Source organism: Giraffa tippelskirchi, chromosome 5 (assembly GCF_054371585.1).
Source record: "Giraffa tippelskirchi isolate mGirTip1 chromosome 5, T2T-mGirTip1v1.2.pri, whole genome shotgun sequence".
In the NCBI taxonomy this organism is placed as follows: Eukaryota; Metazoa; Chordata; class Mammalia; order Artiodactyla; family Giraffidae; genus Giraffa; species Giraffa tippelskirchi.
The window spans coordinates 193,646,461-193,666,432 of record NC_137279.1 but is presented as its reverse complement, the minus strand read 5'-3'; the positions used below and the strand labels follow the sequence as shown (position 1 = coordinate 193,666,432).

Here is a 19,972-nt window from a genome sequence, read left to right as displayed (position 1 = left end):
GATTTCCAATGTTAACCCATGCATTCCCGCAATAAAACCGCCTCTGTTTAGGATATACAGTCAGTCTTGCTATATGACATTTGCTTTGAAACTGACAATTTGTTCCAATACAACAGATACATTAGGGAACAATTTCCACATAATACAAACCTCACAGTTTCTTACGTGTGAAGAGAAACCAAGTTCACCCAGCAGAACCAGCCAGAGGAGCGCTCCCATGGCACCCAGCTCAGCTGCCAGCCATGAGCCACGGGCAGCCACTTCCCGGGTCCTCAGGCAGCACCCCTCCACCGCCTCACAGCAACACACAAGCTGCAGCCGGCAGAGGCCCACTTTCCCACCTCGGGTTCAGTGGCTCGTCTGGTGTCGTACTTTGGATTTCTTAGCCAGTTCACGTGTAAACAGAGGCGGTTTTTACTATTGTTCTAATGTGTGGTAGAGGAAGGCTCTGAGTGGGCCCGTTTCCCCACGAGCTGCATGGCTGCACAGCATGGATTTCTCAGCCAGTTAACGTGTAAATGGAGGCGGTTTTTGCTACCGTCCTAATGTGCAGCAGAGGAAGGATCTGAGTGGTGGGCCCGTTTCCTCACGAGCTGCATGGCTGCACAGCATGACGACTGCTGAAGAACACGCATACACCGCAACTCACTGCAATAAGCCATTTCATACCGCAGGACTTGCAACCACCTTACCGAGGCGTCAAGTCTACGGTCCTGAGGTAGTCAGTCTACCTCTCTAGTCATCTGTAACAGGGTAGCACTTGGCCTGACACTCATCACGAGAGCGTCTCTGCTGAAACGTTCCATGTGCCTTAAAAGAATGCCTACCCTGCAGCTGTTCAGCAGTCCTGGCAGCTGTGCTGCACTGTTTGATGGTATAATTTAAACATTCTACATGACCGACTTTCTAACTGCTTCCTCAGTTACTGTGAGCAGTGTTGGAAACTCTTGTTCGTATCTCTCTCGTCAGACCCTGCATCAGGCATATTTAAGATGGTGTTGTCCTGAACAGACCCCTTTCTCGTTAGGATATGAAGTTCCTCACGTCTGGGATTATTCGGGGGCAGACAGAGTCTGCTTTGTCTGACAGGAATTAAGGCACCTGAGCTTTCTTACGACTGGGGGGTGCATGATAAGGCCCCGTTCCTCTGTTTCTGCACAGAAAGGGCCCTCCTGGGAGAGCAGGCCCCCGTCTGCGGGACCCGTCTCTCGCTCGCCGCGCCCGTCCACGGACACACACTGCCAACAGGGCTGCGCTCACACCTGCCAGATGCCGCCCTCTTCTCGTCTCATCTACGCTTTCATCTTTCTCCACTCTCTTTTGGACTAAATACTTGTTTACATTCTGTTTTAATAAACCTACTGGCTGCTAGCCAGATCTTCCTTTTTCCAGTGGCTGCTCTGAGGTTCACAGCATGCACTGTTAACCCAGCGACCCCCTTTCAAGCACTTTCTGTCCCCTCACCCATCATGGAAGCTCACAGCCGCACACTTTTATCCACCCCCTGCCTGCTGTGTGATCCTGCTCATCTGACGTGCATGTCACACTCTCGATTATCTCTGAAAGAAACAAAAAGCAAGAAGTCTTCTACTTACCAACCCCACCTGCCATTTCCAGGGCTCCCCTTCCTCCGTCAACCTGAAAACTTCATTTCACCTTTCTTGTGGTGTAGTCTGACACTCATCAACTCTTTCCACTAATTTACAAGAAAATGTCTTTCTCTTCTCTTTCCAACATCCATTTTTAAGGGTTACTTTTGATGAACACTGAATTCTCGGCTGTTTTTACTTTAAGGACTTTAAACCGTCCTTCCGCAGGGCTTGCATTATTCCCGACGAGCCGCCAGCAATCTTTCTTGCCTCTGATCCTCTGTATGTACCGTTCTTCGTTTTTCTGGCTACCTGTAGGACTGTCCCATTATCAGTGGTTCACCTTCTGATCCCATGTCCTGGTGCGCTTTCCTATTTACTCTGCCTGGTTTTACTCTGGATGCTTTCCATTACCCCCTTTCTTCTGCAGTGAAAAATCTGTTCAGCCCATCAGGAAATTTTTCATCTCAGGTGTTGTATGTATTTTTAATCTTTACAAGTTCCATTTTGTTCTTTTCTGGATCTATTTCTACTGCTTGATTTCTCTCCTGGTTATGGGCTACTTTCTTCTCCCTTCTTGGCAGATCCAAGAACTTTTTGCTGGATGCTCAGCATTATGAGTTATATTGCAGATGTCTAGACATCGATGTCCTTCTTTAATAAGTGATAGGCTTTGTCCTGGCAAGTAGTTACATCATTTGTAAATAAACTTGATCCTTTTGAGGTTCATGTAGAAGTTTTGACAGGGAGGGTGTAGACCAGCCTTGGTGTGAGTTCACCCCCACCCTAAGCACGGACGCTCCTCATCTCACAGGCGTTCTCGCCCCTGGTCGGCTGAATTCCAGCGTCTCCTGATATCTTTCCAGCTTCCACCTGCAGGCAGTCTCCAGTGCAGCTCTGCTCCTTCCTGGGGGCTGTGTTCTGCCGGACTTCCTGAAGTTCCCCAGCCCCTACCCGCACACAGACCACCGCGCAGCCCCAGGGTGAGAGGGAGGGTGCCCCCCGCCCCGCACACAGACACGCAGAGGGAGGCGGCCTTGTCTCTGGCACTCTGCCTGTGCCTCAGCCCCCCGAGCTGTGGTCTTCTCCAGCCGAGACCACTTGCTCTGGTAGCTTCACTCCTCCCTGGGGAAGGGCAGGTGGCTGGCAGAAAGTTGGGATAACTCTACAGTTCATATAATTTTTTCCTTCTCTCAAGGACCCAAGTCCTGCATTCCTGTTCAAAGTCTTAAAAGGGCTGTTTCATACGTCTTGCCCAGCCATCTGGTTATTCACACCAGGAGGACTCGTCTGGTATAGTCATTTCAGGGTTCAGCAAACTACAGTGCTCCGGCAAATCCGGCCCACTAGCTCGTAAACAAAACAGCTTCACCAAAAGCTGTAAGGCTCACAATGCCTTAAATACTCACTATCTGACCCTTTGCAGAAAATCTGTCAAACCCTGAGTTACTCCGTCAGGGCTGGAAATACAATTACGGTCTGACTGGGATGAAGCGAAGGAGCCATGTCACAGGCTGCAATGCATTACTCTTCCTACTAGAAACCCGAGTCACACTACCATCATCATCATGTAATTATGCTCCTAAAACGTGTCATGAGTCAAGTCTCTGGGCCCACGGTCCCACACTCTTTTCCCATCTCAGATTTGTGAACTGTTTATCCCAGGAAACAATCACTTGTCCCATTCATGCATGACCACCCCATCAAGCTTTTCCAGCGGCATCTTAGCATTTGGGGAGAATTCTGCAGTTATCGAGATTGAAATAAAATGTGATACAGTAAGGAGAATTAACTGTTCATCAAGTTAACTTTGTTATGGACACGCTAAAACACAATATACATGCCGTAATCCATGATAAAATGCATCTGATGTAACAGGAAGAAATCTCAGGTAAGCACTCAACTTCAAAGCACTGTAAATACTCATTTAAAAATATGTGTATAGTAAGGATTGTCCCTTGTTTAAAATATATCTATCACAGAAAGCTAAAGACTTATTTTTATGAATATTAGATAAATAAACACACTTCTAGTTAAATTATGTTACTTTTAAAGTACAACAAATTACTGTAAAATTCAGAAGCCTAAACCCACCACAGACATTCATCATCTCAACCCTCTGGGTTGGAAGTTCAGGAGTATCTAAGGTGGGTCCTTATGCCTTGAGGGTCTCTCTGTGGTCACAGTGATGCCAGCCAGGAAGGGCGGTCACCAGCAGGCCTAACTGGGGCGAGGATGTTTCTGAGATGGGAGCCTCAGTGCCTGGCCTGTGGGACTTCTCCATAAGGACTGACTGTCCCAAGTGACTGCTTCAGAGAAAGCAAGGCACAGGCCACAGTCTCTCTAGGTCATGCGTCTTCATCTCTGCCACGTCGCACTGGCTGCCCGGGGAAGCCCTGCTCCGTGCGGGAGGGACTAGAAACGCCTTGGACGCCAGGCAGCAAGGCTGGGGTGGGGGGCACCCGAGAGGCCGTCACCATGAGCAGACCCCTCACCGCACGCCGACAAGGGAGTGGCAGGGCACCTTTCCTCTTTACTCCAGGAAAACTCTCTAGAGGACTTTTTTCCCAAATTCTCGAGGTGTTTAAATCTGTGCACAGAGGAATCCCGTGACTCTGGAGGCCACACTGTCACATCCAAGGTTAGGAAAGGGAGGTGTCCACAGATTCAACAACTTGAAGGCACAAATGAATCTCTTACCGACCACCATTAGTGTGAATTCAAAACCTTTTTTCACTGATTTTCGATGAACTTGATTGGGAAGATTTGCAAATCCAACATATCCAGGAGTTTCTGGATTTATAAACTGAGTTGGTTGTTGCTAAAAAAAAGAACAATTAAACACCTTATTAGTTGCTTTTAAGATATTATTAAACCTGTGACAAGCATAGATATCATTAGTTTTCACAAATCAAAAAAGTACACACATAAATCAATAATTCCAAAAAAATCACTGCTATCAGAAAGCTTAAAACCATTTAAAAAACCAATCCAACATCATTTCATACCTACATGCCAACCTAAAATTACATTTCTCTTAAGCAATTAAGCAATACACAAAAGATACATTAACTCATCTCAGTACAATTTCAATTTGGACATGAGAAAGTGTCTATAGAGTGAAAGGAAAGTCAGTCAAACTTACAAAGTAAGGCCCAACTGACAGCAGTTTCATCCACCCTTAGCTAAAGAGCAGCTTCGGAATATAAAGACTCCTGGTGTCAGGAGCAGCAGGAAACAGCCCTGTCTCCTGTGGCAGCCCAGCTCCCCCGAGTGGAGCCCCGGGGTGAGGCGGCCCCGAGGGGTGCCACGCTGGGAAGCCCACTCACAGACCGACAGCCCCTCGCAGCCTGACCCGAGGGGGCGCCGCACAGCGGGGGTGGCTCCCCGAGCGGGCGCGAGGTCAAGACACGGCAGCAGAGACTTATCCAACATGAGAGGCGAAACTTAGGATGGTGTTTCCTCTGAGACAGAGTAACACGTTCACATGTGCATGCAACAGGTATGAAAAGAATATTCACAAATGTTACAATTGGTTATTCTGAATAACGGAATTACGGCTAATTTTTATTTTCTTTTTCACTTATCAAAGAGCCACACAGACGCCTATATAAAAACTGAAAATTACTACGATGTTTCTGCATCACAATGGCAAACACCCAAAGACTTAGAAATAAAAGGCAAAGAGAAACAATAATCTTGCAACTTTAACCACAAATTCTGGTTTTCTCAGCATGTCTTTTAGAATCAACTTCTTTCAGGGCTCTGGGCTTATTCGTAAGAGCTGACATAAGCCAATTTATCAAGTCTGAGAACCCCATCAATTCCATCATGATAAATTATTACAATTTTAAAATTATTATTTGAATGGTCTGCTAGGTATAATCTAAGGAGGCTAAACAGATCATCATTAATGCTTTTAGAAACAAATTGAAAATCTGAAGAAAGCAAGCTCAAACCTTTCGGGATGACAGTTAAACTAGAACTGTCTTAATGAATCAAACATTAGTTATACAATGAATCATATAAATCTTGACATAAAAGGTTTGAAAACAAAGCAGTCTCTTCTTATACTGTGGATACATGGTGAAGTGCAGTCTCTTACCTTAGACATCTTTAGCGAAGTTTCGTCAATCTGTTAAAAAAAAAAGTACGTTCATACATTCACACATATATTTAATACAGTATGAACTGATATGCAATTACACGTGAGGCGCCAACAGCATCTGTTTCACTCAGCTTCTCATTACATCAACTACTTCCCCAGAAATGATGAAATTTTCACCTCTCATTATATAAATTAGGTATAAAAAATTAAGCTATCGAAAGTGACCACCTATATCTCTATATACATATATATATATTACACGTTCTCAACAATACCTTTTTTAGGACTGCTTATACATTAGGCACTAGATAGACAGTAGGAAAAAAAGACAAATCTCCACAGCCTCTGGAATTGTGGAATTTCCTTTCTCTCTCTGAAACTTTGCACACGGAAGAGTCCGGTCAGAGCCTGTCTGTCTGCTGCCTGCTGGGGGGCGCCTGAGCTCCTCGGACTCTGACCCTGTGGCACACGGAGCCGGCAGCTCCACTTATGAGTAGAGGGGAAAGGAAGGACTGAAGACAGTGAGGGCCTGAACCCTGGGAGACACGGACTGTGCTGGCCAGCCTTAGTTAGCAGTCAAGAGATGTGAATGCCGTCACATCTGATTTTTTCCAGTGCTCAGCAAACTCCTTTCACCTTCCTGACTCTCCATATCCCCCAGATGGATACATTCATTCCTCAATACTGCACAAAGTTTCCTTCTTAAATGGAAATGGTCCCAACCACCCCTGAAAAAATGGTTAAGCGAGGTTAAGACAGCTGGGATTTGTAACTCTAATTCCGTGGCACGATGTCATGGAAGACAAGGGCGGAGCCTCGCTTCTCCCTTCCAGGTACCCTTGAAAAGCCAGCCAGAGGGGAGCAGGAGGCGGTAAAGTGCGGATCATCACTGAGAGTTGCGGGGAGTGCCGGGTGAAGCCGAGCGCGCACAGGAAGCACCACTACCGACCAAGGAGACAGGGAAAGCTCCATCCAGGCTGCCCGAAACGCTTCAGCCAAGGTAGCAGAACTAACGCAAAGCTACAAGACAGCAGGAATGCGGGGCAACCAGAGGAGCAGGAGATGAAGGGCTCCTTGGAAGGAAGAACCAGGAATGAATCCTTGAAGAGCCTGGTAACAGATGGTGGGTGTGAGGACTCCAGGGTAAGAAGACAGGGGTCCCCGTAAGTGTGCCCTCTTTCCCTGCCTCCAGGGTGAGCTTAACAGGGAGGAGAACGATTTGAATCAAGAAAACAGCATGACTGTGATGAAGATGCAAGTTGTCGTTGTCCAGTCACTACGTTGCTTCCGACTCTTTGCCACCCCATGGATGGCAGCATGCCAGGCTCCTGTCTTCCACTATCCCCCGGAGTTTGCTCAAACTCCTGTCCATCGAGTTGGGAATGCCATCCAACCATCTCAACCTGTTGCCCACTTTTCCTCCTGCCCTCAATCTCTTCAATCTTTCCCAGTATCAGGGTCTTTCCCACTGAGTCGGCTCTTTCACATCTAGTGACCAAAGTCTTGGAAATTCAAATTACAGTATTCCAAATAACACTTTCTGGACCTAAAATCCATGATTTCTAAACTCAAACTGTGGTAGCTGAACTGAATGAAAGGTCACAGTAGAGACTTGAAACGTGACATGGAGACACCTCAGAGCCCGAGACAAACGAGGGGGGGGGGTCGTGGGGAGACGGCGGCGGCAGAGGAAACACCAAGAAGAGAAGACGTATGTACCGTCAGCAGCAAGACTTCCTCCCAGAATGAAGACGGACTGAAAGGGACCGACGGAGGAAAATGAAATAGTAGTAAGGGAAGAAAAATTTCCCAAGAAGAGCAAGCCCAGGGTCTGCCTGGAGTTGTGTAACACAGGAGTGAATTAAGATCTCTTGAATAGAAGGGGCATTCTAGGGGAATACTGTTCATAGTCCAGAATTTTAAATATGAAACTTCTGCAGCAAAACCTAAGAGGTGGGGGCAGGAGTAAGAGTGGAGAGCTAAAATCTTTAAGAGGGAGAAGGGAGCAGTCAGATGGAATTTAGATGGTCCTGGCAGAAAAAGCAGCTGACACCTTGCTTTAGATACTAAAGAGATAAGCATCTGACAATGAAGAAAAAGGGAAGGCAGCCATTAAAAAAAAACTTACTTCCAAATTAAGAGAAAAACATGGAAGAGCAACTTAATCAAACCAGTAAAAATATGGAAAAGAAACAGAAAAATTCAAGAGTGTCAGTCATCAGCTTAAATGTGAATTCTCTCCTTAAAAGAGGAGACAGGTTGGAGTGGGGTAGGGGGGAGGGACACCAGAAAACCAGGGTACATTACATGCAAGAAATACACTCCAAAAAAGGTAGCTAAAAAAAAAAGACTGAAAACAAAAGGACAGACTAAGAGATACGAAGCTAGTGCAAACACAAAGAACAGGGAGAGATACTGTTAGTACTAACCAGGGTGGGATTTAAAGGAAAGTGTGGCATTTATAAAAGGAACAATGTATAAAAATAAAACATTCATAAGCCTGTACTCATGAACACTTACATCAGGTAAACACATAGAACAAAGACCAGGAGAAATACCAGGTGAACTTAATGAAAGTACAATTCAGGCGGAGGCTTTACCAGCTCCTCCCAGAACCGGACGGACTCCAGTAAACACAACATAAGCACGGACAGAGGACTGTTACTTCTAGTCGGTGTTCACAGATCATCCTCTGTTAAAACAGAGACGAAAAGGAACTCCTAGTTATTCAGAACATTCCTGGACGACCCTTGGGTCAAAGCAGGTAACAAAAGCAAAGCCCTAAGTCATCTAGAAAGCGATGGGAAGAATATAAACACAAAATGAATGGGGCTTAGCACAAGGTTTCACAGACTCAGATGAGATTCGGGTTTTACGTATTTTCATTATTGAAGAACAATGAAAATAAAGAACTGGAAAATAACCCAATAGGAGAGTAAACAAATCCAAAGTTGGTTCTCTGAAACAAATTCCTCACAAGTTCCATTAAGGAAAAAAAAATATTGAAAAGAAGGTATAATCACAGTCACAGGGACCACAGGTATGAAGATGGCCACAAACTTGAAAATCCAAAGAAATGCATGATTTCTTAGATACTGTAAATGACCAAAACTAAACCAAGAACTGAAAACCTGACTAGACAAATACCACTGAACAGCAGAATAAAGAATCTACCAATGAAAAAGGGACCACGACTGGACAGAATTAGAACTCAATTTCATCCAAACCTGAACAGATAAACGCCTATGTGACCTAAGCCGCTACAGAAGAAGAGGAGGCTCTCCAATTTATTTTACGAAGACGGCACAACTCCAGTAACAAACCCAGATGAAAACAGTGAGCCCGTGGGCTGGCTGACGGTCAGTCTCACTCAAGAATATGAAGGCAAAGATCCTCAATGAAATACCTGCTGGCAATTATAACCCAGAAAAGGACCAAAAGCAGCTATCAGTGCAAGCTGTTCAACAAATCAGAGAAAATCATCCATGAATACATGCTGAAGACTAATGGGATAAAAGTCAGCAACCAACTCTAATAAAACCACTAAGCGAGGAAGCTGCTTAAATACCTTTCAGAAACCAATGGCAAATGTTATTCTCTAAACAACAGATGCTAAATTATTTAAATTACAACCACTAATTAGGAAGGGATGCCCATTACCACCAGTTATCTTAAAACATTTATGAAAAATCCCCCAAATAGAACAAAACCCCATGTAACACCCTCAAATCTCCTCAGCCACTGTTCCCATCCCTGATTATGATTACTAGATAGTTCTAAAAAGTTCTATTCTGTATTAGCGATGAATACCAAGAAATGGAAATGGCGGTGGGAGGGGAATGCCATTTATAATCGAGTAGAAACAAAACAAATGTAGGAACAAGTTTAGAAAGAAAACAGGCCTTGCCCAAATCAGATCATTTTTACTTTCCTAAATTAGTACATAAACATGGTCTAATCCCTGATGGACTCCCTAATGATGTGTGTTTTCCCTTTAAGGACTGGATAAAATGACTTTCTTTCACCTGAAGAACAAACGCCTAAGGACAGATAGGAAGACCAGCTATCTCAAGCATCTGCTTCAAGCCAACCCAGAGTGGCAGAGGACTGTTACCCAGTCTCTCTGGAGCTTCTGCATGCCTGCCCGCACTGAACTCGGGGCCCCTGCCTGTGCTCTGACCAACTTCAAGAGAGCACCCTGACAATACTGGACCTGGAGCACACATGAGCCCAGGACTGGGGTTGCCCCACAGGCAAGAAGGGGACCGTCACCCCTACTGGTTACCTCCCACTAAGACTCATCTTGATGAACACACATGGGGAAAACGAGAAGACTATAATCTGGAACCGGATGTGAATTCTTAAAAAACACTTGTCTTGTCTTATTTTTAATTCTACCAAGTTTCTCTTATCACAACACATTTCTTTCATACAGTACTAAGGATTTTTTCCCCTGAAATATAATTTGGATGCACTATGATTTTCCAACAGTTTAAATTATTAACTGATTACTCTATGATGAAAGTTGAAAGTTTAACATTCTTCTGTTGAACTTCTTAAGTACCTGCTTATCAGTGAGAAAGTCTCAATCCAGCAACACAAAAAATGCCAAGAACTGTGATTAGTTTAAACCTTGGAAGAAGATCAATCAGATCCCCAAACCTCAGAAATTTTGTCAAAGGAAAACTTCATGCACTCAGGTTGTACTCATTCTAAAAATAACAGAAATTGCTTAAAAGTTCTTCTCTCCTGGACCCACGGCTTCCTTCTTCCAGACAGCAATAGCATGCCAATCCACACAGAAGAAGTCAACTCTTCTAAAGCAAATGGAGACAGAGAACAGATGCTAAAACTCGATTCTTGGCAACATAAACTTGCTTTGCTTAGTGGCATTTACATGTATCAGTGGACCATCCCAAACCACCCTTCACTGACATGTCATCCTTGTAGTTCTGTACATTATCCTAATGTACAAACGATCCTGCAATGTCGGACCTCAGGGTCTGTAATCCCTCATGCAGAGCCCCTGGAACACTTAGCATTCAGCCTTTGGGTCTGACAGTACATCACAAACGCCCTTCACAGCACAACGGCTGCACCGCACAATCAAATGCCTTTTCTCTAATGACAATATGACTATTAGCACAAAGTGAGACAACTAAGACTATAAAAATGGCTTCATCCCAATTCTGCTGCCAAATACTTTTCACATTCTTTTCTCTCTGGAAAAAAAAACAAAACCAACTTTTTCTTTTGCAGCAGTTTTTGTCTTTCAAGTTGAGTACAAAAAGGGCCTGAATCACATTTATTAAAGACCACACAGGGAGGTTCCATGCCTATGGGTCCCACCCCCATTTCTGTAAGGTCGCTCTGCTAGTTCAAGAACTGTCAGAATGCAAATTGGACAGAAAATGAAAAAAAAAAAAAAATTAGGATAAAGTTAATGCAAAGGAGATCACTGCTAAGATTCATTGAGTTAGGAGGCTGCATGATGCAAAGAAAGCCTGAGCGGGAGCTACCAAAACCGGAAAGAACAGAACCTCAGACTACAAACGGGAGAGCAGCCCGTAGGACCCCACACCATCGCTATCATCTCTCCCGAGGACGCGGGACTGCTTTGGGCACTGACTTTAACTGGAGGTATCGTGACGATCTGAGTCATTCGAGAGAGCTCCGAAAGTTGGCTACGTGCGGGTCACCGTGCCAGGCAACAAGTAATGCTGGGCAGGTCCGCACACCTGCCCCTCACAGGACGGCGACCACATGGAGCAGCAGAGGCTGACACTGGGCCAACACCTCCTCCGGGGAAAGGCCGAGTCCGGGGCAACAGAGCCAGTAGCAGGCAGCGAACGCTGGAGACAAGCGGCCCCAGGCTCGAGGCAAGCTCTGGACGAAGGGCAGACAAGGACCACCGCAGCTGGAACTAATAAGTCAGCGTGGAAGCGCCCGCGTCCACGTCCAGGAGACGCAGGCAAGGTATGGGAGACGAAAACTGCGCGGAAAGCCAACCGGCGGTCCTTGGACCGTAAGGAGCCACAGGTCGGCCCCACGTTGGGCCTGCAGGAAAATGGAGCCCCCGGCGCTCCCGCCCGCCCCCAGAGTCCGCGCTGCACAGGCCTCCTCCCCTCAGTCCTGTCCACCGCCGAGCGGAGGGGCGGCCAGGGCCCCGCGCGCTTCCTCTCGGCCGGGGCGGGCGCCGGGGGGAAGCGCCCACGTCGGCCCGACCCGCACCGTCCCTTCCGGACCACGTCCGCCGGCGAGCGCCCGGCGCCCCGGCCCCACTGCTGACCACGCCCCGCACAACTCCCCCGGGGTTAGCGAGGGCCACTCGGCTTCCCCGCGGACACACCCCACCGCCTCCGCCAGCGCCAGCGCCCCGCGGGCGGGAAGGGCCGGGGACCCGCACAGGCTAGGGGAGAGGTGAGCGGGGAGGCCCGGGGAGCAGGAGAGGACCGGGGGGAGGACCGGAGAGCGGGGGAGGCCTGGGGAGATCCGGGGAGCGGGGGGAGATCCGGGGAGCGCGGGGAGGCCCGGGGGCAGCGGGGAGGCCCGGGGGGAGATCCGGGAGGCGGGGAGAGATCCGGGGAGCGGGGATGGCCCGGTGGGAGGCCCGGGGGGAGATCCGGGGAGGCCAGGGGAGGTGGGCGGAGGCCGGGGGTCGAGAGGGCCCAGGAGCCCAGGCCGGCCGCCCCTCCTCCGCCCGCGTGTCTCCCGGAGCGACCACGGCCCGGAGCGGGCGCCGGCCCCGCCGCGTCGGCCCCCAGCTCGCGCCTCAGAGGCGGCCGGGCCCCACGGCGACATACTCACCACCGACTCGCCGAAGAGCTGAGACCGACCGACCGCTCCGCGGACCCGCCCAGCGTCCGCCGCGCGCTCGCGCCCCGCCCCGCCCCGCCGCGCGCGCGGGCGGATTGAGTCATCACGCCGCCCCGCCCCCTTGCCAACGCTTTCCTCCCCGCCCCTCCCAGCCAGCTCCCAAGTGCGCAGGCGCAGCCTCGGCGCCCTCCCCCCCCGTTTCCGCCTTTGCGCAGGCGCAGTGCCCCCCCACGGCGGTTGGCCATATAGAGGCTGGGGGGTGGGGGGGAGGTCAAGCGTAGCCTCTTCTCCTTTACCAAGATGGCGGCTCGTCGCTGTTTCGCCACAGTTCCTACCTTATGAGCTTTTGATTTCCTTACGCTGATAAGAGAGGAACAGGTAATGTAACACTTTGCCTTGTGAATAACTAGAATGAGGGGAACAGCGTTTCTTTAGATGGAGCTTAATGACCAGGGAGGAGGAGAGAGGCGGACGGGGGGAGGGCAGGTGGCAGTAAGAGTTCGGAACGACCACGGGGAGGGGGGACCTTTCGCCTCTGAGTCTCTCCTCCGGGAAGATGGCGGCAGCACCGAGCAGGGAATGCCGGAGCTGGGCCGGGGAGGGACGGCGAGCGGCGCGGCGGGGCTGCTCTAGCCCCGGGCCGCCGTCGTCTCGGTGGTCGGGCCCTCGCCCCCATTGGCTGCCGCGGGTCACGTGGGCCTGCGGCTCCTGCGCGGACCATAGAGTTGGGCGCCAGTCCCCGGGGACGTGGCCTTCTTGAGTCCAGGGCTGGGGCCCGCTCCTGACGGGAGGGAGGGTGGGCGGGCGGCCCCTGTCTTTCGCTAGGTGAGGCCTGGGGGCTCCTCCAAGCCCACTGCAGCTGCGCGGCTCGGGGCGGGAGGGCGACGTGCCCGGCGGGGCCCGCCGGGTCTGGCTGGTTTGCCCCGGCTCCTGCGACCTGCGGGCCCGGCCGCTGGCCGGGAGGCTGGACGCGATGCCTCGATTGTCAGTAAACACGACTCTGTGGAGTTTCCGCTGGGAGCCCGAAGGTGTTTGTGCCCGAAGGGCGTCCTGAGAGGCGTCTTTGGAAAGTGAAGCGCTCAGGGCCGGGCATTTCCTCCCGGCCCACTCAGGGGACGGGGAGGGCGGCCCCTGCGTGGCGTCCTGGCGCCACGTAAAACCGGTGGAAGGCCGGCCTCTGTGTCTTATTGAGCACCGTCCGAAGGAATGTAGATGAGTCTTAGCGGAATCTTCAGGAACAGGGTGGTTTACCCTTGAGGTACTCGGTTCGTGTCCTCGGCTGCCCTCAGGATCGCCTGCACCTCGGCGGTGTCCGCGGCAGGACACGACGGGACGGGCGCTTCCTCCGCAGGTGGCTTTCTGAGGCCCTGTTACGACGGGGTGCGTCACAGTTAGGATTTTGTCTGAGGCAGCTGGTAGTGCTCTTCTGCAGAACGAGCTCTATGTGGGTTTCTGGGAGCACCCTGGGCTAATGAGATGTTGGACGAAGTCTGTAGTGCTCAGGGTGGTGTTTGATGTCTGTGAGCACGAAGCACCCCCACGCTAAGCTCAAGAAGTACGGTTTATATTAGAATCCTAAAGTAGTTGAGAAGGTATTTGGTTCGGATGGCTTCTGTTGTTGGAACTCTCAGTTCTCCGGATCTGAGACATCAACCACCCGCTTATCACGAGAGTTTTAGGTTTGGAGAAAACTGAGCGCGCTCCCTCAAGTCTTGAAGGACAGTTGAAAGCCATTGGAAACACTGGAGATGAAACTTACCTGTGACTGCTGTTAGTTCCGCTCTGTGTCACGCCCCTTCAGGGCTTACCTCCTCTCTAATCAGGCTGAGGTCACCCGAGTGAAGGAAAGCACTCCTAAGATGTCGCTGGCCCCACATTCCTGGGCACTCGAGACCCCACTGGATCCTTGTCACAGCGTGCCCTCCAAGAGGCCAGGCTGACCTCTCAGCGTCCTGATGGGAGAATTTCTTCTTGAACCATCAAGTATTTTGTTTCTCCTTGGGTTTTGTTGTTTGGGGTTTCTGGTGCTCTGACTTTCACCTCATGACTTTACTTCAAGGGTAGAAAATATTTTTTAAAAAACTTACTGGAAATGGCAGTGTGCCATACTCTTAAGGTTTCTGAGGATGCGTAGGTAAGGAGGACATACTTTTTTTTTTTTCTTTTCCTCAGGCAGTTTGTGGTCTAATAGGTGAGATTGCCTTGTAAAAGAGTAGATTACAGTGTTCTGAGTGCAGCAGTGGAAGTAAGTACAAGGTATGGAGTAGGAAAAGGGCTCTATCCCTGGGTCGGGAAGATCCCCTGGAGGAGGGTATGGCAACCCACTCCACTATTCTTGCCTGGAGAATTCCATGGACAGAAGAGCCTGGTGGGCTGCAGTCCATATAGGGTCATAAAGAGTTGGACACAACTGAGCAACAAGCACTTTCACTTTCATGGAGTAGGCAAAGGGGGCAGGGATTGCCTGTTGGAAAATCTTGGCAAAGAACGTTGTCCTGAAACTGGGTTTTAGAAGATGAATAGGAGTTTTTCCAGGTGGACTGTGTTAGAAGGGACTAGCTTATGCAAAGGGGACAAGTAACTGGTATTGGGGTGGCATATTCTCAAGAGGTTGAGAATTTGGTATACTGCTGGTTTTAACACTCTGACTTGGTGTCAGAGGGTTGGTGAACACTCTGACTTGGACAGGATTTCAGCTGCTTACACTGTCCACCAAGATGACTTGGTGATGTTTAGTCACAGGTGGATTGCATAGATTCACTGTTAATGACTGAGAACCCTTTATAAAGTGTTACATATTTATATATTTGTTGTGGCCCATTCAGCACACATTCATCTCACAAAGCTGATGATCAGAGAAAGGCACTTCCTTTTGCTATGAAGAGAGAACCCGGCTCCTGGAAGAAACAGAACACACCGCTCAACTCTCAGTTGCTGGCTTTTGGTAGCAAATAGTCCAAGATACATGTTGTAAAACTTTTTGATCAAGTATAGAAAGAACCTTAATGTATCTTTTCTCTTAAATTATAAAAGCGCCACGACATCGAACATTTGAAGACCAAGAAAAGAACTAAACTTTTTTCATGTATGTGCCATTTAAAAACTTGATTATATAAGTTGTTTCGAGCTAAAGTAAGATTTTAATTTCTTTTTACCTTTTTGTATTTTAATATCAGAGCTATTTTAGGGATGATATTTCTAGTCAGCTGCTGCTTACCGGTGAGTTAACGTTCCTTGATACCATTTGATGAGCCAGACCTGTCTAGGCATCTTGTTGTGTTAGCCATCTTGTTGGTGCTTGCTGTTAGTTTGACAGTAGTGCCTTGGCCCTGCACACTCTCCCTTAATACTGTTCATTGGCACTCATGGTTTTTAAAGTTAAAAATTAATTTTACTTCAAACCAGGATTATATCTTCATGCACCTTTTAAAAGATCAAATAAACCTGGAAAGGCTTGAAAGAAAGAAAAACTAGCCATTTCCTTCCTCTGATCACGTGTCCTCCCCTGCAGAACACCTGTCTTTTTATTTTTTTAATTTATTTTTATTTGGAGGATAATTGCTTTACAATGTTGATGGTTTCTGCCATACAACAACAGCAATGTGAATCAGTCATAAGTAAGTATACGCGTAACCCCTACCTCTTGAGCCTCTCCCACGCCCTCATCCACTCCTCTAGGTTGTCACAAAGCACAGGGTTGAGCTCCCTGTGTTACACAGCAACTTCCCACTAGCTATTTTTGTTGTTCAGTCGCTCAGTCATGTCCAGCTCGGTAGCTCAATCCCCATGGACTGCAGCACGCCAGGCCTCCCTGTCCTTCACCATCTCCCAGAGCTTGCTCAAACTCATGTCCATGGAGTTGACGATGCTGTCCAACCATCTCATCCTTTGTCGTCCCCTTCTCCTGCCTTCAGTCTTTCCTGGCATCAGGGTCTTTTCTGATGAGTCTGCTCTTCACATCAGGTGGCCAAAATATTGGAACTTCAGCTTCAGTATGAGTCATTTCAGTGAATATTCAGGTTTCTTTTCTTCAGGATTGACTTGTTTGATCTCCTTGCAGTCCAGGGGACTCTCAAGAGTCTTCTCCAACACCACAGTTCAAAAGATCAATTCTTCAGCCTTCTTTATGGTCTACCTCTCACATCCATACATGACTACTGGAAAAACCATAGCTTTGACTATATGGACCTTTGTTGGCAAATTAATGTTGGCAAACGAGCTATTTAACGCATAGTATGTATTTCAGTGCTCCTCTCGGTTTGTCCCACCCACTCCTCCCCACCCTAGTGTGCCCACAAGTCTGTTCTCTCCCTCGGTGTCTATTCCTGCCCTGCAAATAGGCTCATCAGAACCATTTTCCTATATATATATGCGTGTGTAAATATATTTGTTTTTCTCTTTTGACTTGATTTTACTGTGTATAACAGGCTCTAGGTTCATCTACCTCATTTCAACGGACTCATATTCCGGGACACCCCTCTTTGGCGCCACCTCTCACATCCATGCCTGACTTGCTCACTTACTTCTCTTCTCTTCCTTCCCACACATCATCTCGTCACTTAACGGGAGATGCAACATTTCTTGTTTTCATCACCCCTCTGCCTTTGCTGCGCAGACAAATGCCCAAAGTAGGTGCACCTTAGTTTGCTTGTTGGGTATTTAGCATTTATGACTACTGGTACTATTAACAGCTGTGCCAAGTGGTGTGATGGGACTTCGGGAGTTTTTGTTTTCCCTAAAGTTCATATGAGTGGTTTTGGTTGTTTTCTTAGTTTCTATGTATTTGCTGCTGAAATTCAACCCCCAGTTCACCAGTTGTCTAAATCTCCTTCAAGAGACTCAGTCTGTCATCTGATCAGGCTCTGTTGGCCCAGGCCTCCTACCTGCTGGAACTTCACTGCAGGCCTCACTGCCTTTGGTTTCCTGGAACACCTGTCTCTCTCATCCTTGATTCCCCCTCATTTTGATGGGGCACTTCCTCAAGGAATTGCCTGGGAAATAAAATTTTGAGAGCCTGGATGTCTGGAGTGTGTTGTTCGGCCCTTGTACTCAAGTGAGAGGTTGGACATCGGTCGCCCCCGTTACCCTTGAAGTGTTAGCTGTTCTGATTCTTGAGCCTTTATATCTGATTGTGATTTCTTCTTTGAAGCTTGCAGGATTTTGTGTGAAATGCAAAACACCCAGTGCAGTGATGTCCCTTGGAGTCTGTTTTTATCTAATGTCTTGCCGGCCCTTTGGGCTCCTTTATTTTGGAAACTTCTGATCTTCATTCAGTGCTGGGTGTTTTTCTTGATTTATTTGATTTCTTTCCGTTCTCTCACTTCTTTCTAGAATTCAACTATTGGACCTTCTGGACTGGCAGTCTGATTTCCTTACACTTCCCATTTCTTTCTGGAAACATTCTTGTAGCCCTTCTGTTGAGTTTTTCTCGCTTTATTTTTTCTCGCTTTCTCTTAATCTTTCTGTTCCTGTCGTATAATCTCCTGTTTTTGTTCCGTGGATGTAATATCTCCTCTGATCTCTCTGAGGACATAGAGTTTTCCCTGAAGTCACCGCTTGCTTCTGGTTGCTTTTTGTGTTGGGGTTTTGGCTTTCAGGGAGTCAGAGCCTTTTCTGGGCTTTGCAGTGTTGTTTGCTTGCCTGCTTACCTGTCAGAGGGACCCTGGCCTCGAGGTTGGTTGGGGCCGGCCTGTGACACTCACTGTGGAGGCGCCTGGCTGGGCCCTTTCCTCACAGCACCCTGTTGGCTTCTTCAGGTCTCTTTGGATTCTCCAGAAGAGTGCCTCCCAGACTCTTGCCTGGCTTCCTGTCTTTAAGGGGCCTCCAGCGAGAGGAGAAGGCCAGGACCTTAGCAGTGGCTGTGTAGGAACTTCCTTCCCCTGCCTGCAGAATGGCTTCCCAACACTCTGCTGTTACTGGCGTCCCCAGGGCAGGGATTCAGGTTCCAGAGGGGGAAAAAACCACTGCCTTCAGCCAAGAGGCCTGAGAGGCAAAACAAAACAAAAAATGGTCTTTTTTGCTAGTGTTTTCTTACTACTTTTGTCTGGGCACTCTTTGGCAATGTTATTTTAGCTTACAACTTGAGTCTTGCTTATATTCCTTATTCTTCTGTTTGCTCCGTTATTTGTAGCCCAGCTGTGCATTTTACCTTGTCTTCAGCGTGTGCTCAAGCACCCTGGTAGGAATGTGGATGGAGGCTGTGAATAGGTTGGTCTTCACAGTCAAGAAGTTCGTTCATGTGGCAACATGCAGAGCAAGATTTCAGTTGCTCATGATCAAAGATGACATTAAAATCATATTTCCCTTACAGATGGGGAAAATAAACATGAACATTTTAGTTGATGAGGGTGAGGGGTACAGGTACACCCAGATGTCGTGGAGTGTAGCAGTAGCTCGGTTCAGTTCAGTCACTCAGTCATGTCTTGACTCTTCGCGACCCCGTGGACTGCAGCATGCCAGGCCTCCCTGTCCATCGCCAACTCCCAGAGCTTGCTCAAACTCATGTCCATTGAGTTGGTGATACCATCCAGCCACCTCATCCTCTGTCGTCCCCTTCTCCTCCTGCCCCTAATCCTTCCCAGCATCAGGGTCTTTTCCAATGAGTCAAGTCTTTGCATCAGGTGGCCAAAGGATTGGAGCTTCAGCTTCAACATCAGTCCTTCCAATGAACACCCAGAACTGATCTCCTTTAGGACAGACTGGTTAAATCTCCTTGTAGTCCAGAGGACTCTCAAGAGTCTTCTCCAACACCACAGTTCAAAAGCATCAATTTGGCGCTCAGCTTTCTTTATAGTCCAACTCTCACATCCATACATGAGCACTGGAAAAACCATAGCCTTGACTGTACGGACCTCTGTCAGCAAAGTGATGTCTCTGCTTTTTAATGTGCTGTCTAGGTTTTTCAGTCAAGGAGAGAGGAGCCTGGGGGGATGAAGCCCCTGGCAAGAGTGACTGAGTTTAAAAAAAAAAAAGATTAAATAAATAAAAAGAAATTAAAAAAAATAAGATGGAAGAGTGGCTGAGTTAAGGCCACGCCGCGTGCACTGCCGGAGTCCTGCTGTCACAGCCACCAAGGAGGCCCTGGTAACAGAAAACCCCCCCAGCTTACTCTGCCAGGCCGGGTTAAGCCCTCCGTGTGCAAGCTCCCGTAATCCTTACAGTGACACTAGAGGGCAGGTACTAGTGTCCGCTCCCTTTGCAGGCTGGAGATGGGCACACCGCAAGGATTTGGCATCTGCCCTGGTCCTCACTCTCAGAAGTTTGCACACTTAAACATTCAGCCTTGACAACTTACCTGGTGTTTCCTCTCAGTATCTCCAGAGGTGATAGAGTGTTCAGGGGTGGCCGGCCAGGCCTCCGCAGCGAGATAGGCCGCCTGCCTCGGAGACACTGGAAAATTGTCCCGTGTCCTTTAGAATTTTGATTATATGGAGTCCATCATCAAGCGTTTATTTTTCAC

The 19,972-nt window shown here is 48.3% G+C and overlaps 2 protein-coding genes across 35 annotated transcripts in view; one reads left to right on the top strand and one right to left on the bottom strand.

The window, feature by feature from the left end:
* SEPTIN2 (septin 2) overlaps positions 1-13,839 on the bottom strand; it is a 29,248-nt gene extending 15,409 nt beyond the window's left edge. For 2 of the 10 annotated variants that reach the window (XM_081490571.1, XM_081490574.1), the window contains exons 1-3: positions 12,849-13,839; positions 5,695-5,724; positions 4,290-4,410 (exon numbers count right to left, since the gene is read on the bottom strand). In XM_081490571.1, the coding sequence (XP_081346697.1) occupies positions 4,290-4,410; positions 5,695-5,703 (130 nt within the window). In that variant the 5' untranslated portion in view covers positions 5,704-5,724; positions 12,849-13,839. Of the gene's footprint in view, positions 1-4,289; positions 4,411-5,694; positions 5,725-12,490; positions 12,586-12,848 lie in introns of those variants that run through there. The other 8 variants (XM_081490572.1, XM_081490575.1, XM_081490570.1 and 5 more) reach the window with 5 other exon arrangements.
* HDLBP (high density lipoprotein binding protein) overlaps positions 11,438-19,972 on the top strand; it is a 61,174-nt gene continuing 52,639 nt past the window's right edge. For 10 of the 25 annotated variants that reach the window (XR_014053715.1, XR_014053714.1, XR_014053718.1 and 7 more), the window contains exon 1: positions 12,757-12,891. The gene's annotated coding sequence lies outside the window, so the exon portion shown is untranslated. Of the gene's footprint in view, positions 11,674-11,825; positions 12,118-12,756; positions 12,892-13,208; positions 13,339-13,930; positions 14,497-15,338; positions 15,599-19,972 lie in introns of those variants that run through there. The other 15 variants (XR_014053716.1, XM_081490558.1, XM_081490549.1 and 12 more) reach the window with 6 other exon arrangements.